This window comes from Martes martes, assembly GCF_963455335.1.
Source record: "Martes martes genome assembly, chromosome: 7".
Lineage (NCBI taxonomy): Eukaryota > Metazoa > Chordata > Mammalia > Carnivora > Mustelidae > Martes > Martes martes.
In genome coordinates, this window is record NC_137894.1 from 72,670,679 (window position 1) to 72,686,032 (window position 15,354).

Consider the following 15,354-nt stretch of genomic DNA (forward strand, 5'->3'; position numbering starts at 1 on the left):
ACAATGTGAGGGGGTGTGCACATGAAAGAGGCAGAAAGTTAGGTGGGGTCCTGTTTTTTGGGTGATACTCACCTTTGCAGATCTGGACAACTCCCATGATGATGATCAGGGCCAGGGCCAGGAGCTTCCCAGCTGTGAAAATGTCTTGAACCCGGGTGGCCCACCGCACACTGGCACAGTTGACCCATGTGAGGAGCACTGAAATGACAGACCCCCAAACATACCCTCAGGGCTATAATGAGGCTGTAGGAGGCCCTCTGGACAGAAGCAGAAATGTTCCCTGCTTCTGACGATGGGACTATAACAGGCAAGCCAAATTTCCCTCAGGCCCAGCCCCAGTCTCCAGAAACTTTGGCGAGGTTAATGGGTTACAAATGGAGATTACATGCCACAAATTAGAGCTTGGTCAGAGCGTGCCCTGCCTAGGGCTGGAAGCCAGAAGTAGGCATGGAAGTGAAGGCACAGGCTTTGAGGAAAAGCAGCATCTCACCAGAGTGCAAGTATGGGCATTGTGTGTTCAGGGGGAGCCCTGAGCAGCTGATGGGTCCTGAATGCATCTTCCTCAGCCTGATTTTGGGGCAACAGAGGGTTAGGGGGAATCTTTTTTTTTAAAACCTGTGGTATAATTTACATAGAATAAAATTCATTTTTCTAAGTGTACAGTTTGATGAGATCTGACAAATGTATTCAGTTAGTTAATCACTTCCATACTCTTTATATGGAACATTTCCAACACTCCCAAAAGTTCTCTTTCTGGCATGTTGAGCTCCTTTGAAGTCAGTCCCCTTCCCCTACCTCTGGCAACCACTAATTTGGTTCCTGTCCCTATAGTTTTGCCGTTTCCAAAATGTCACATGAACGGAATTGTACAATATGTAGCCTTTTGTGTTTGGCTTCTTTCACTTACATGATGCTCTTGAGATCCACTCATGTTGCTGTGTATATCAATAGTCCAGTCCTTTTATTGTCATGTAGTACTCCATTTTTTTTTTTTAAAGATTTTATTTATTTGACAGAAACACAGCGAGAGAGGAAACACAAGCAGAGGGAATGGAAGAAGAAGCAGGCTTCCCGCTGAGCAGGGAGCCCGATGTGAGGCTCAATCCCGGGACCCTGGGATCATGACCTGAGCTGAAGGCAGCTGCTTAATGACTAAGCCACCCAGGTGCTCCAACGTAGTACTCCATTTTATGTATTGGTTTTCTACTTACTGGCTGATGGACATCTGGGCTGCTCCCAGTTTGGGGCTATTATGAATAAAGCTGCTATAAACAGTTGCATAGAAGTATTTAAATGGATTGTAGATGTCTTTGAGAAGGGTTTTTCTTTCTCTTGAGTAAATATCCAGGAGTGAGATTCTGAGTCATAAGGTGAATGAATAACTTTTTAAAAAAAATTTTGTTATTTTTGAAAGTAATCTCTAGGGACGTCTGGGTGGCTCAGTAAGTTGAGCATTTGCCTTTTGTTCAGGTCATGATCCCAGGCTCCTGCAATCAAGTCCCACACTGAGCTCCTTGCTTGGCGGGGAGCCTGCTTCTCCCTCTGCCTGCTGCTCCCTGTGCTTGTTCTCTCTCTCTTTCTCTCTCTGACAAATAAATAAGTAAAATCTTAAAAAAAAAAAAAAAGTAATCTCTACAGGCTTGAACTCATAGGCCCAAGATGAAAAGTCACATGTTCTACTGACTGAGCCGGCCAGGAGTCCCTAAATGTATGCTTATCTTTGTAAGAAACAGCCAAACTACTTTCCAAAGGGGTTGTATTGGGCCGCCTGGGTGGCTCAGTCAATTAAGTGTCTACCTTCAGCTCAGGTCATGATCCTGAGGTCCTGGGATCAAGCTCCACATTGGGCTTCCTGCTCAGTGGGGAGCCTGCTTCTCCCTCTCCTTCTACTGCTCTCCCCAGCTTGTGCTCTCTTGTTCTCTCAAATAAATAAATAAATAATCTTAAAAACAACAACAATAACAAAACCCCACAAAGTGGTTGTATCGTTAGCATCTCCACCAGCAATGTAGGCAAGTTCCTGTTGCTCTGAATCCTTTCAGCATTTGGTATCCTCAGCTCCAAAAGCTTGGCTCTTCTGATAGGTGGGTAGGGGCATCTCACTGTGATTTCAATTTGCATTTCCCTCATGACTGGTGAGGTTGAGCATGTTTTCATGTGCTTATTTGCCACTAGCCCTGTCTTCTTTGGTAGCATAGGGGCTTTTAACTCTGCCTCCTATCCTAGGAGTCACAGGGCTCCCACAGAGATCCTAACAACATGGAAACTCCAAGGGATGGAGGAGAGTTCAGAGGCTGAATCCTAGGAGGGAGGGACTCTGTTTTACAGCCACACTCTCCCAGCAACCCAGGGAGCCTGTGCCGTAGGAATGGGACTCTCATCTTCCTGGTGCTTAGGAAGTCCTTGAGAGCAAAGGGAAGAAATAAAATCCTCTTGTTTCCCCTTCCCCTGAAATGGTGACCAGGACACCCCCCCACACATGTACCACAAAGGTACAAGTCACACATGTAGAAGCACCAGCCTTTCTTCTCAAGCGCTGGCCCGGCTTCTGACTTCACCTGAACAGTTGCTCAGATTATATCAATACCTGATCTTTAAACTGTGTTTTTACTTTTCAAGGATATTCTGACCTTACTTGATTCTGAGACCATGTCAACAGGGTGAAGACCTGACATTATTATCTATCTGTAACCTTTCTCCCCACACCGTCTCTACCTGGCAAACTCCTTCTCATCTTTCAAGATCCAGCTCAAATGTCACCTGTTCTGTGAGTCTTTATTATTTTATGTATTCCTGACAATGTGGCTGCGAGGTAAGATACATCAGCTGCATTTTGCAAACAAAACAAACAAAGTTTGTCCCTCCTCTTTTTTCTCAGACCACGTTGTTTATATTTAATTTTGGCATCTACTTCTTCATATTATAAAGATCTGTTTCTTTTTCTCTGTCTCCATGTAGACCAGGAGGGCAGGAACTATGACTTTTCATGTTTTCAATCCCTGGGCATCATTAATGTCTGCAAATAGCATGTGCTCAACAAATATTTAATACTTGGATACAGAAAATGCCTTAATTCATTAGCCCTGCAATCTCATCTCAGTCTACACATTTTACAATGCACACAATCTCCCCTGCTCCCCAGGAATCTCATCATAAGGAGACACGATCCCCAGTTGGTTGCACAGAGTCAAAAGAGCGACAGGAAACTTGACTTCAGGAGTAGAAACTCTTGACTCCTCACAGAGAAGTTGTTATCCAAGATGGTGTCATATAAGGAGAACAAAAACATGTTGTCAGAGGAAGGATTTTAAACGCCTGAACAGGGAGAACATCTTGTAAATACTCGAATGTTCCAGATGGACCGAGACATTCTGATAAACACACATTTGGTTTATCTTACTCAATTCAAAAAGGATTTCAGGATCACATGCCTGGTGACAGTCCAACCCAAATCATTCTAAGCAACAGGGCCTGAGATCTGTTTCTCCTCAGGGCCTCGAGGACTGCTAGGTACAAGGCTGGGCCCTCAGGTCCCAGGAGTTCAGGAAGACACAAGCTATGACTTAAGGATAAAGGAGATTGATTTATGAAAAGAAGATTAGGACATAAAACCCATGAGGCTCAGGGATAGGTAAGGATTACAGAATAAGGAACCAGATTGTGATCCCAGAGAAGAAAATTATCCTCTATCAAGGGGAGGACAGGGCACGGTGGGGAAGGGACAGCAAAGTACTTGGAGGGAAACAAGGGATGAGCAGGACAAGTCACAGACATTCTTCCCCCAGTGGGTGGGGGGAATGTGGCCACCTCCTGGTGGGCTGGGATAGAAAACACAAAATCATGTATATCCTTAGGAGAGGGACCTTGTCAAGGCAGTCAGAAAGATTCCTTCAGTCAACTCCAGAATATTCCTGGGGGATGGGAGATGTTTGAAGGAAGGGATAATTTGTCAAATAAACTCACTGTGGGTATCTTCTGTCCCACCTGACCTTATCTTCACAATTTCACAAGAACCCAGTCTTTGACTAATATTTAACCTTTTACCTTTACAGAGATCTTTCAGACATAAAAAGAGAAATCCTGAGAATGGGGTGGGGAGACATTTTGCCTGTGACACTAATCTCCTTAGAACAATGACTGCAGGCCCTCACCTCTGACCCTTATCCCTGCTGTTGGGTGATCACAGCATGTGACTGAGGGGAAAGAGGGCACTTTCAGTCTCCTGCTACCACAGGACAGCTTCCCTCACAGCAGGCTGAAACCTGAGCCTCCAAACAGAGAGGAAAGGTCAGTGAGTGAAGGCAATACTGTCAGGTGCTTGCCAAGCCCCTGCCCTGTTCAGGCATCCTACCGCTGCCTGTCTGCTACCCAGAGCCCCTTTGTATTGTTAATGGCTTTGGCTTCTCTCTCTTCTCAGCCAGACAGTGCATTCTGAATGCTTGAGAAACAGTGACCTCAGGGAAGCCACGTGTAGGTGGGGACCAGTGGCCTCTGCAGCTTGAAATGTAAGCGTTTTCCTTCATCCATCCATCTGTCTGTCCATCCAACCACCATCTACAAATGGCCCACTGTGCTGGGCGCTCTGATAGGTGGGAGAGTTACAAGACACAAGTCCTTGTCCTCAGGAAGTTGAGAGCATAAGGTGGGGGAGCTAAAAGATGATCATACAACAGGGTGCTGACAGCAAGGCTCTTCATGGAAGCCAGTGGGCATCCATGAGGAGTCCCAAACTCAGCCCAGGGGACTCAGACCTGTGTCCTATAGGAGGGGGAGACCCTAACCAAAAGGTGAATTTGATAATTTTGGCCCAGCTGGATCACAGAAATAAGGCATAAGACTCTGGTTCTTGTCCATTGTAATATGGCTGTGTGGAGGTTCCTGCTTCTCTAGAAGCCCCCATGGAATCTCGGGCTTATCTGTATTTCTTGGGCATTTTCTCCTCTTTCTCTTTGGTATCCTTTCTGTTTGCTGGGTTTAAAAAAAAAAAAAAAGGTGGAAAGACTATCAAGACGATACTACAAAAAAAATGCTGAAGTCAGGGGTTGGTTACTTAATCTGCCAAGCTGGAAAAGATGACAAGGTGACACCTTAATGTCAAGGTGACAGGAGGGATACAAAAAACAGGCAGGCAGGAGTAGGCCATTCAGAACCCAGCAATCTTGTGAGCTCCTCAGAGCTCAGGGCCCAGGGCCTCTCAGCTGCTGAAGAGGAGAGGTGGGCTCGGGACTCCTTGTCTGTGGGAAAGCTGAAAGCCTGACAGAGAGGTGTGGAGTCCTTGTCAGATTGATGACAATGCAGATCCTGTCACTGACCTGGACAGAGGGCCAGAGTTAGAAAAAAGAGACATGATGTTGGAAGCAGAGGCCAGAGAGGGAGAAAGAAAGATTTGAAGAAGCCATGCTGTGGGCTTTGACGATAGAAGAAGGGTCCACAAGCCAAGGAATGTAGGAGGTCTCTAGAAGCTGGAAAAGGCAAGGCAACAACTGTCCCCAGAGCCTTCAGAAAGAACACAGCTTTGCTGACATCTTGAGTTTAGGACTTCTGACCTCCAGAACTATAAGACACTAAATCTGTGTAGTTTGAAGTCACTAAATCCATGGTAATTTGTTATAGTAGCAATAGGGAATTAATACAGGGCCAGGCACCATACAGAAAGACCAGAAAGCAGGTGGCACACACTGAAATAGCAAAACTTTTAAAGAGCAACCAGGCGGCACACCGCCGGACCCCAAAGGAGTGCCTGTCCAAAGGAGACGCCCCTAAGGCCTTAGAGAACGCCAGTGCTTCTTGTGGTGGGGCTCTCCAGAAGAAGCAGTGAAAGTGAGGTCACCCACGTGCTAACCTAGTTGGCAAATTTCTACACCACATGACAGCATCCCAACTCTTCAATAACCTCAATGCTATAGCTAAGGTGTCACTGCCTCCTGTTTCTTCCCTTCCTAATTCTATACAGTATTAAAACGGCTCAATAACTCTAGCTGTGCTTTTCCTCCCAGAAAAATCCAGGGGCAAAAGACACTCCTAATATTCCTCTTCCATCCAATTCCAGTCTCTTTTCCAGTATCCTCCATATTCCATACAACTTCAGGCCCACACAGGCAACCCAGATACACATACAAATGGAGGCCCAAGTTTCAAACTTCTTACAAGGTGAGTCTCGTGCTGGGAGGCTCACAGAAATGACTCTTTTCTTCTCTGCCCCTATGGTTTTGCTGGTCTCCTAATTTTACTGACCAGAGGCTATAATCACAGATCATAAAAGAAGTAAAGATGGAAAACCAAGAGATGAACTCAAGAGTCCTGAGACTAAGTTTCTTTCTCAAGTCAAAAGGTAGGGTGGCCACACTGTACGCTATCTTGCAGGGGACAACACCAAAAACACCCTGACAGAGCTCGTTCTGGGACTTTTCCAGGTGGAGTCAACCCAACCCAACCTCTCAGGAGGTAAGGCAAGGTTAAAGCACTACAAATTTTAGAAGGGAAGAATAGGAACTACATGTTTTGGGAACCTTTACCTTAGATGAATATGTTATAGAGTATAGGTAACAGAAACAATTTAAAATTAATCTCTCCAGTCCATTTTTAAACAGATCATCAGTGACTTGCGAGCACGAAATAAACAAGTCTTCATTTAGAACATTTTAAGCATGGATTGGGGAAGGAATTGTGGGGCTGGTTTCAAGTGTCCGCAATCAGCACAGCCAGGGCTGTGTTTTCAGGTGCTCCCTTGCTTCTGGACAAAGGACTCTGGCCTCTTGCTGAGCTGGCTGGGCTGGCAAATGGTCATTCGGTGCCTTCATCAGAGGGCCAGTGGACACCTTCCTGCATACATCCCTAAACTAATCTCATTCCTTTTGCCAAGCCAGCTTCTGCTTCATGGACCACACTGTTCTGGTGTGATGGGGTGAAAGCCAGGATGCGGCCATTTAGATAGGAGGCTGGACTGGTTGTTATAAGAACAGTGCTCAGAAGAATGACCCAGTTGGGGCTTTCCTTGTAGACAGCTCTCGGCACTGGAGGGAGATGTTTGAGGCCTGTGCCCTACTACCCAGAGGTACATTTCCAGCCTCATGAGCAGAGCCAGGAATGACCTGAGAGACTGAGAACCTCATACGTGCGTGGAGTAACACCCCAGTTAATGTCCTCCTGCCCCACCAGTTCCCAGTTGCTTATTCTTCCACTACGTCAGCCTTTCTTTCATCATATACATATTATCCCACTGTCCCTCTGTTCATTCCCACATTCTCTCTCACCCTGCTCCTATCAATGGTACCCATGTTCATTGCTCAAGGGCCACCCTGAGTCAGTAACCTGAAGATACTAGTCAGTTTGCTTTCAGAACAGTGGGAAGTAAGATGCCAATGTGGCAAAAAGGGGGAGACAACGATGGCTACCCCTGAGAGACCAAGAGAGTTTTGTCCATTGTTCCCAGAGCTTTAGAAAATAATTTCTCACTGGCAGACTTGACTCCCTGCCTTGTATTCCCTTCTCTGGCCGCTTGTCAATGTCACCATCACATGTTCTCTTGAACTCTGGGAACTTCTTTCGGATTTCTTGGTCTTGCTGCTTGTATCTTTCTCAGGAGTGGGCTAGAGGCAGCTTGGAAAGGTTTGTTTTCCTTTAGCATATTCAGAACTAGGCCTCTCTGTCTTTTCAGATAGGAGAAAACAGACAGTAGAAAGGGGCAAAAAAATGCCCAGACTTGCCAAAGTCCATAAAGACAGGTAGTGAGGAAGGGAGGGAAAGAGGGAGCCTGAGAAACGCCAGTGGGAAGGAAGGAAGAGGAGAAACAATACACAACATTAGAATGAGGAGAAAGAGCTCAAGAGAAATAGCCCAGAGAGAGAAGGCCAAGACAGGAAAAAAGAAAGATGTAATGCACTAAGCAGACAGCTGTTGAAAAAGGAAGCTGTGACGCCACTTTGGAGAAATCAGAACACCCTGTTCCTCTCCAGAACTTCAAAATAAGCACCTTTCTGGGATGGAGCTCCCAGCCCTCTCCCAGCCGTAAATTTCACCTGGGTTATGGGCCTGCCTGCCAGAAACATTGGGATCTCAGTCTCACCTTTTGCTGGGGCACGCACTTCTCCTCCTTCCACCTTCCGCCATGCTCTGCCAGCTCCCCCTGACTCCCTCCCTCCAGACCTGGAACTAAAGGGGCAAAGTGACGCCCCCCAGACCAGCTCTCTGGTGTCCATGGTGCCCATGCTGGAGCACCCCGTGAGCCTACGGCCTGTAGGAGGGGGTGTGGCGACAACTGGGCTCTGTGATAGGCTGGATAGGACTCCCTGGCCGCCTCTCCCCCCTCCTGCTCTTGTAAGGATCTGGGCACGTGTTTCTAATTGCGGAAAGGCTGCCTTGGCTTGGCCTGCCTAACCTCAGCTGTTTCCAGATCTAGGAGGTTACCAGTGCTGGCTGCCAAAAGGCACTGATAGGCAAAGAAAACACGGAACCCGTTTGAGTTCTAACGCACACAACCTGAGGCTCTGATAAGATTCCAGGTCTCCAGGGGGCCAGTCTGAGCTATCTTTCCTTCTGAGTCCTCAGGGAGACCTGGAGGGAAACTGGGTGTGAGTGAGGAGACAGAGCCAGCTTCCTAGACTCCTTCGCAGTGCCCAGGGCGAGACGTTGTCACGTGGGGTGAGGAGTTGCATTATAAAGTCTCAAGTTGTTGACTACCTAAAACAAAGGTTGTATTATGATACATATAAATAACTTGACTGATGAAAGACAAAAACATCAAAACAAAGCAACAGCAATAACACCAGAATAAATGAAATGAGTCCTTCCCTATAAACTAAGCTTTGATCCCAGCTTCTGTAAGGCCACAGGAGGCTGTGAAACAGATCTTGCTACGATGCCACAGTAACATTTTGTACTTCTCCAGCCCTTTTCATCTGGAAGCATTCTTTCAGCTAAGCTCCCACCCACGCTGCCCCACCCCCTTCCCGGCTCTCTCTTCCCCTTCCTTCTTCCCCTGACCCCTTGGTGCCAGTTGCTAGACCTGGAGTTTCTGCTGAATCACCATCTGGTACTGAGTTTAGCCAAGAAAACCCAAACTCCCAGCTCAGCATTTTCCAAGAGCTGAGTAGTTCTCTCTTCAGCAGAAACGAAACATGGCCTCTGAGCCAGGGGTGGTGGGGGGAATGGAAGGCAGCTGGAAAGCAGGGGAGATAGACCTAAGGCACCATGCCACCTCGGGGAAGCCCCTTTTGAATCCTATTCATTACGGTTCCAGTCCCGGCCTGAAAAATTCCTGTTATCTCATGCCCCAGTTCTCAGGGTGGTTGTCTCTCCAACACACAGCAAGGGGAATGGGGTGTATTCTGCAGGGTCTGCACAGAGCTCAGGAGGGTGAGCCTGACTTTTCCATCATCCTCGGCCTTTGAAGAGAAGGTGTGGGAGGTCTGGTTGGTTCTTGGACTGGAAGACTTGTGGGCTCTGTTAGTGTCACTGAAGCTTATGAACAGGGACCCAGGCTGCAAAATTCCCAAGACTGGTTTGGTTATAACCCTATTCCAATGGCAGGTAGTGTCCAAACTCGATAAACTCTCATCTTTCCCCAAAGCTCCCTGTGACACTAAGCCTCACTCCCATCAGTCTTGACTTTTATATTCTTGGGTATGTGATATAAATTTGGAGTGTCACATTAACCCTTACAAGTTCACCAGACACAATTAATGCCTGAACTTCATAAACCACAGGCTCTGGCTTCTCTGGGAAAAACAAAGTAATCCTGAGAGTCAACAACAAAAGGCGAGAGGAGAATTTTTTCTTCTATTGGTTCAAGAAAGTTAGCAAGTTGTTTCCATCCTTGTGGAAGCTGAACTACTGGAAAACTCTATTTTAGGAGGCCTCAATCCCACTCATTATTCTCCCAAGTAGGTCTGGACACATCCCCAGGAACAAGCTCCTCATTCCCCAGTTTCTAGGACTTGGGCTATGTGCACCCTTTGAACAGCAAACACCACTCTGAGATTAAAAGCTGGAGACCAGAAGAGACAGTATGGAAAGCCAGGAAAGAGGAGGTGATCTGGACCAGCAATTAAAGCATACTGAAACTGGAAAGAATGCTTTTCAGTCAGCTATCCTGACTTCTCAGGTAGCTGGTGGGAATAAAGAGCCTGGTCTGAGAACAGAACTCGATTTAGACTAATTGACAGCAGTGTCCACCACCAGTGGATCCCTAGGGAAGAAGACCTCCATAAAACTCTAGAATTCACCATGATATTTATAATTGCTTATTATGATATATAAACTATAAAGCAGTTACTGATAGTTTCTTCTTCTTAGAGCTCAAGACCGGGTTGCTCTTATGGAAATGTAAGATGAGAATAACAAAGATACCTTCACTCCTAGGGCTTTGGGCATGAGAAATACTCCAAAGGCCATATAGGGCAGGGATGGGTTGAAATGGCACTGAAGAGCAGGTGTTTACTCTGGCATCATGGGCATGGAGGCCAAAAGCACATGGACTGCCTTCCTCAAGTTCCAGCATCAGAATTTGAGAATTGAAAAGTGAATGGGAATGGTTGCAAAGGCAGAGGGCCAACTCAACTGAGTAAGAACTACACCCATGACAAGGCATTAAAATATGATCCAGAGTTGGGGCGCCTGGGTGGCTCAGTGAGTTAAGCCTCTGCCTTCGGCTAAGGTCATGATCTCAGGGTCCTGGGATCGAGCCTCACCATCAGGCTCTCTGCTCAACGGGGAGCCTGCTTCCCCACCGTCTCTCTGCCTGCCTCTATGCCTACCTGTGATCTCTCTCTGTGTCAAATAAATAAACAAAATCTTAAAAAAAAAAAAATCCAGTGTTGTCCTTGATTTATTTCACCTGCATTCCAACAAGAATATGCCATCCTTGACTCCCTAGTCACCCTAATCACCCGGTCCTGCCATTTCTACCTTGTAAAGGCCAAATACATCAATTTCTGTATATTCCCACAGCTCCATCCCCGATTCACATCATTGTCATCCCTATCCTGGATTTCTGTAACCACATTGTACCTGGTCTCCTTGCCTCTGATCTTATTCCCCTCTCCAATTCATCTTTTACCCTTGTAGCCATGTCTTCTAAAATGTAAATACGATCATGTCAATCCTTCCCATTGCTCTTAGGGTAAAGTCCAATCTCTCCAGCATTGCCCATAAAGCCCTTTCCTGGCTGGATCTTCACTTCTCTCTGCATCTCCTGTCTATGCTGTGGCTATACTAAACTACCTGGAGTTCTCCCAAGGAGCCAGTTCTTTCTTGTCCCCAGACCTTGGCACATGTTAATCCTTCCAGCTATAACATTCTCCCTGCCCCATCCCATTCCACTTTCCTCTCCATGCCGGATACTGCCTGGCTATCTCCAACTGGTCTTTCCTTAACTTATATGTAGTTTTCTCCAAGATTTTCCTTAACCACACTCCCTACCCCCATTTCTGTTATATCTAGCTCTGCCTGGATATTGTCCTCTTGGAGGATTTACTACGTAGAACTGAGATTTCCTGTGAACTTGTCAGAATCATCCAATGGATGGTTCCCTAGTACAGGAACTAAGTATCCGCATGGCTAACACAGTTCCTGGAGCAGACACTCACAGATTTGAAAACGATTGAATGATTCTGTATCCTGTGTGGTACCTAGAAGACACACAAGTAGACTCAGTAAATGCTGATTAAGTCTTAATTTCCCATTGCTGCTGCTGCAAATGAGACAAATGAGGGGCTTTTTATGGTTCACTGTCTTATCTCGTGCCCAAAAGAGTATCTAGCACATCACGGGCACTTAATAAATGCTTGTTGAATGAACAGAGTGTCGAGATTCTCATTTGCATAACGCTTCCCAAGAGTCTCAACCCCTTTCTGAGTTGTATCACTCTAGAGCAGGCTTTGGACCAGTAACCTGAGGTGGCCACCCTGAGGAAGACTGCCAATCAAAGACTTGCTAAGGGCTCCCCAGGGCTTTGTGGGGGCAGTGGAAGGCAGAAATGCAGAACACATTGTGACTGCTCATCGTAAATGCTGGACAGTTGAGATATTTCATTTTGATTTGTACTAGATAAACTAGATTGCTCTCTTTTAGTAGTCAATTAATCACCACGTCCACTTGATTCTACTCTGAAATCTTTCTTGTTTTTGTCACCTTGTAACTTCATTTTTATTTCAGGCCAGGACTTCTGCACAAATGCTTGGCTTGCTAACTCATCTCACTGCTTCAAGTGTCACAGTCTTTCTCCACTCAAATATGAACCTAATCATGTTACTCCTCTGCTCAAAATCCTTCCGTGGTTCCCGTGTCTTGGATGAAGACTCCTCTCTCCTGCATGATGTACGGGATCCTTCCATAACTGGCTCCTGTTCGCCTGTTGAACCTCATCTCCGGTCACTCTCCTGGGCTTTCCACACAAAAGTAGTTGCTTTTCTCCAACAGGTCATTTTTATCTTGATGCCAGGTCTTGCTTGTGCCCTTCCCTTTACCCCGCTATTATGTTTCATGCCTATCAGGAGCTACCTATTTACCTTGGAAGATTTAGCTCCATCTGGGATCCTTCCCTAGTATTCCTCTCCCAACTTTGAAGCACCTTTCTCTGTGTTGTACTTTTGTCATCACATTGTATTGTAATTATTTGTTTGCACACCAATCTCTTCATTGCCTTTAATCTCTTCCCAGACTCTGTATAAATAATGCCTATCTCCACTCAACACAGGAGCTCAATCTGGTGATTAACTGATAGATTTGCAGTTTCTTTCTTTTTTCCTTGGGAAGCCACTTACAAAATACCTTTAGTTTTTATGAATCATAAAAATGAAAAATGGGGTTTTAGTCAAATTGAGCACTCAGTAAAAAATTAAGAGATTTTTCAATATGCAGTTGACCCCTGAACAACAGTTTGAACTGACCAGCTCCACTTACATGTGAATTTTCTATAGTACAGTACTATAAATATATTTTTTTCTTATGATTTTCTTAATATTTTTAGCTTACTTCATTGTAAGAATACGGTATATATAATACATACAACATATAAAATATGTGTTAATCAGCTGTCTATGTTATTGGTAAGGCTTCCAGTCAATAGTAGGTTAAGAGTAAAGTTTGGGGGGAGTCAAAAGTTATATGTGGATTTTCAATTATGCGGGGAGTCAGTGTCCCTAACCGCTGTATTGTTCAAAGGTCAACTGTATTTAGATTTTAAATGTTGGCTAGCTAGAAGATGTACAGAGAAGGAAGATGACTTGGATGTATGGGAATCAAGTGTAGGTGGTCTGTGTTTGTCTGGATTCAAATATACGAGGATTATGAAGCACCCGAAGAACTCTGGGGGCTAAGGACGGCAGGAAGGCACTGCTGCTCAGGCATCTGAGGCAAAGGGTTTAGTGTATGGCGATAAATTTGGGCCTAGAGAATGTGAAACCTCAAAGGCAAATGAACCGAGATTAAGGGACTTAGAAGTTAGGAACGACTAGAACCCTCTGATGTCAAGGGATTAATTTGCAAGAGACTTGCAAAACAACATACAGGTTTATCGATCATAGCATCCTGCATCAAGGACCTGGGGACTTTCCACAGAGGAATTGCAGAGCAACTCAGGGTTAAAAGTTATATATAACAGTAAAGCCCTTTCCCTTCTAAACTGCTCAAGGGAAAAGAAAAAGAATGAGAAGGAGGAGAAAAAGAAGAAGGAGAAAAAGAAGAAAAAGGAGGAGGAGAAATCTGAAGCCCTAAAAAACCAGCCTCTTAGGTATCTCAGTAGAAAGTTGGAAAACAAGATAAGAAGCATTTTTTTTTTTTTACTTGTGAAATACATGCAGGGCACTCTTGTCCCCTCAGGGAGAGAAAGGAGAAGGAGCTTCTTTAGTACAGGCATTCAGGGGAAAGAGGAGACTTGAATGAAAAGAAAAAAATTCTACTTCAGATCCTGGACATGACCCCAGACCCCAAAGAGAGGAGGGAGGCCAGGAGCTGCCTGAGTGAAAGGTGACCCAGTCTCAAGGACAGGGAGACAGACAGATCCTGAGAGAAAACCCAGAGTAAGGGAGCAAGAAGCACAAATGGGGGACCCCAGAACACCTGATACTCCTTCAGTGCCACTGGGACCACTTTGTTTACAACTAGAAACTCAGGAAGTAGCCAAAAGATATAGCTAAATGATAAAACAGTAAGCTGCAGAAATCACCTATGCATATGTATATGCCGAGACACACACATGTCTATATGCCCAGACATGGAGGGATGCATTTTATTTAGAACTGGATGGATACCTATCCACAGTTAGCATGGTTACTGGGCATGGGAGAGGGGTGATGATAAGGGGAAGCTCTCACAGTCAGCTCCCTTTATATATTCCTTGAATCTTTTCCCTAGAGAATATAGTCATTTATTTACAAAGTAGTAAAAAGGGAAAGAAAGAAAAGAGAAACACTCAGAGCACATCCTAGAAGAAGGCACCAAAACCACGTTTCAACACCTCCTATTCCCCTCTTTCCTAATTCCTTCCTCCCACTAATATGCTTGCTCTGGAGAAGGGAGAAGGCTTTCCATTTAATTAAAATGTAAAATACATTCTTTTTTTACTGCCTGGTGGCTAGGGATATTCTGCTGACTCAGCAGTGAATAATCAGCTTTGACCTACATAATAGAATAACTCAAAGTGGCAGCTGCAGTTGCATAAGCAGATCCAAATCTGCAGTTCCTTCTCCCTCCCCCTAAGGCTCCTTGCAGGCAAGCCGGTTCCAGCAGGTTCTCTCCACCTCTCCAACCCCCATCTGGCTGTCCCACCACCATTTTTCATCCAATGTATTCTGGCCCCACCACAGAACCACACTTGACCTGATCTCCCTCCCACAGCCAGTGCCAGGCAGGGGCTTTGCCACATGGGTCTCCCTGCTGGGCTCCCACCTTGTCCTCTAGCTCTCTCCAGAACACACCAGTGACCTCTCCACAGAGGGTGGGCTTTCCCTCAAAAACTCTCATCCTACAGTGGGTCAAGCCTGCCCTTGGCATGCCAGGATGACCCAGCAGAAAACAGAGTCTCTGGTTAAAATACACTGAGAAGAGCCCAAGCTCTCCACTGGTTCTCTCAAAAATATAGCTGGACTGGGCCACACTTGGCTCTCCTGCCAAAGAGCACCAGGCCTATTTTCACACAGCCGGCTGGCCTGGCACCGGCTAAGAGGACAGGGGGCCTGGAAAAAAAAAAAAGGTAAGAGCATTTAAGGAAAGCCTTCCTGACTGGTTCCTATTTCACCGGATACCTTTTTTTTTTAAGATTTTTATTTATTTATCTGAGAGTGAGAGAGACAGAGCATGAGGGGGGGTAGGGGGCTGGCAAGGAGAGGCAGAGGGAGAAGCAGACTCCCCGAGCAG

General features: G+C 45.8%; 1 protein-coding gene across 1 annotated transcript in view; it reads right to left on the bottom strand.

Moving 5' to 3' along the window:
* Positions 1-15,354, bottom strand: part of SLC7A8 (solute carrier family 7 member 8) — a 50,411-nt gene that overhangs the window by 14,299 nt on the left and 20,758 nt on the right. Inside the window, exon 4 of the mRNA XM_080808445.1 lies at positions 73-198. Within this exon, the coding sequence (XP_080664571.1) occupies positions 73-198 (126 nt within the window). The remainder of the gene's footprint in view (positions 1-72; positions 199-15,354) is intronic.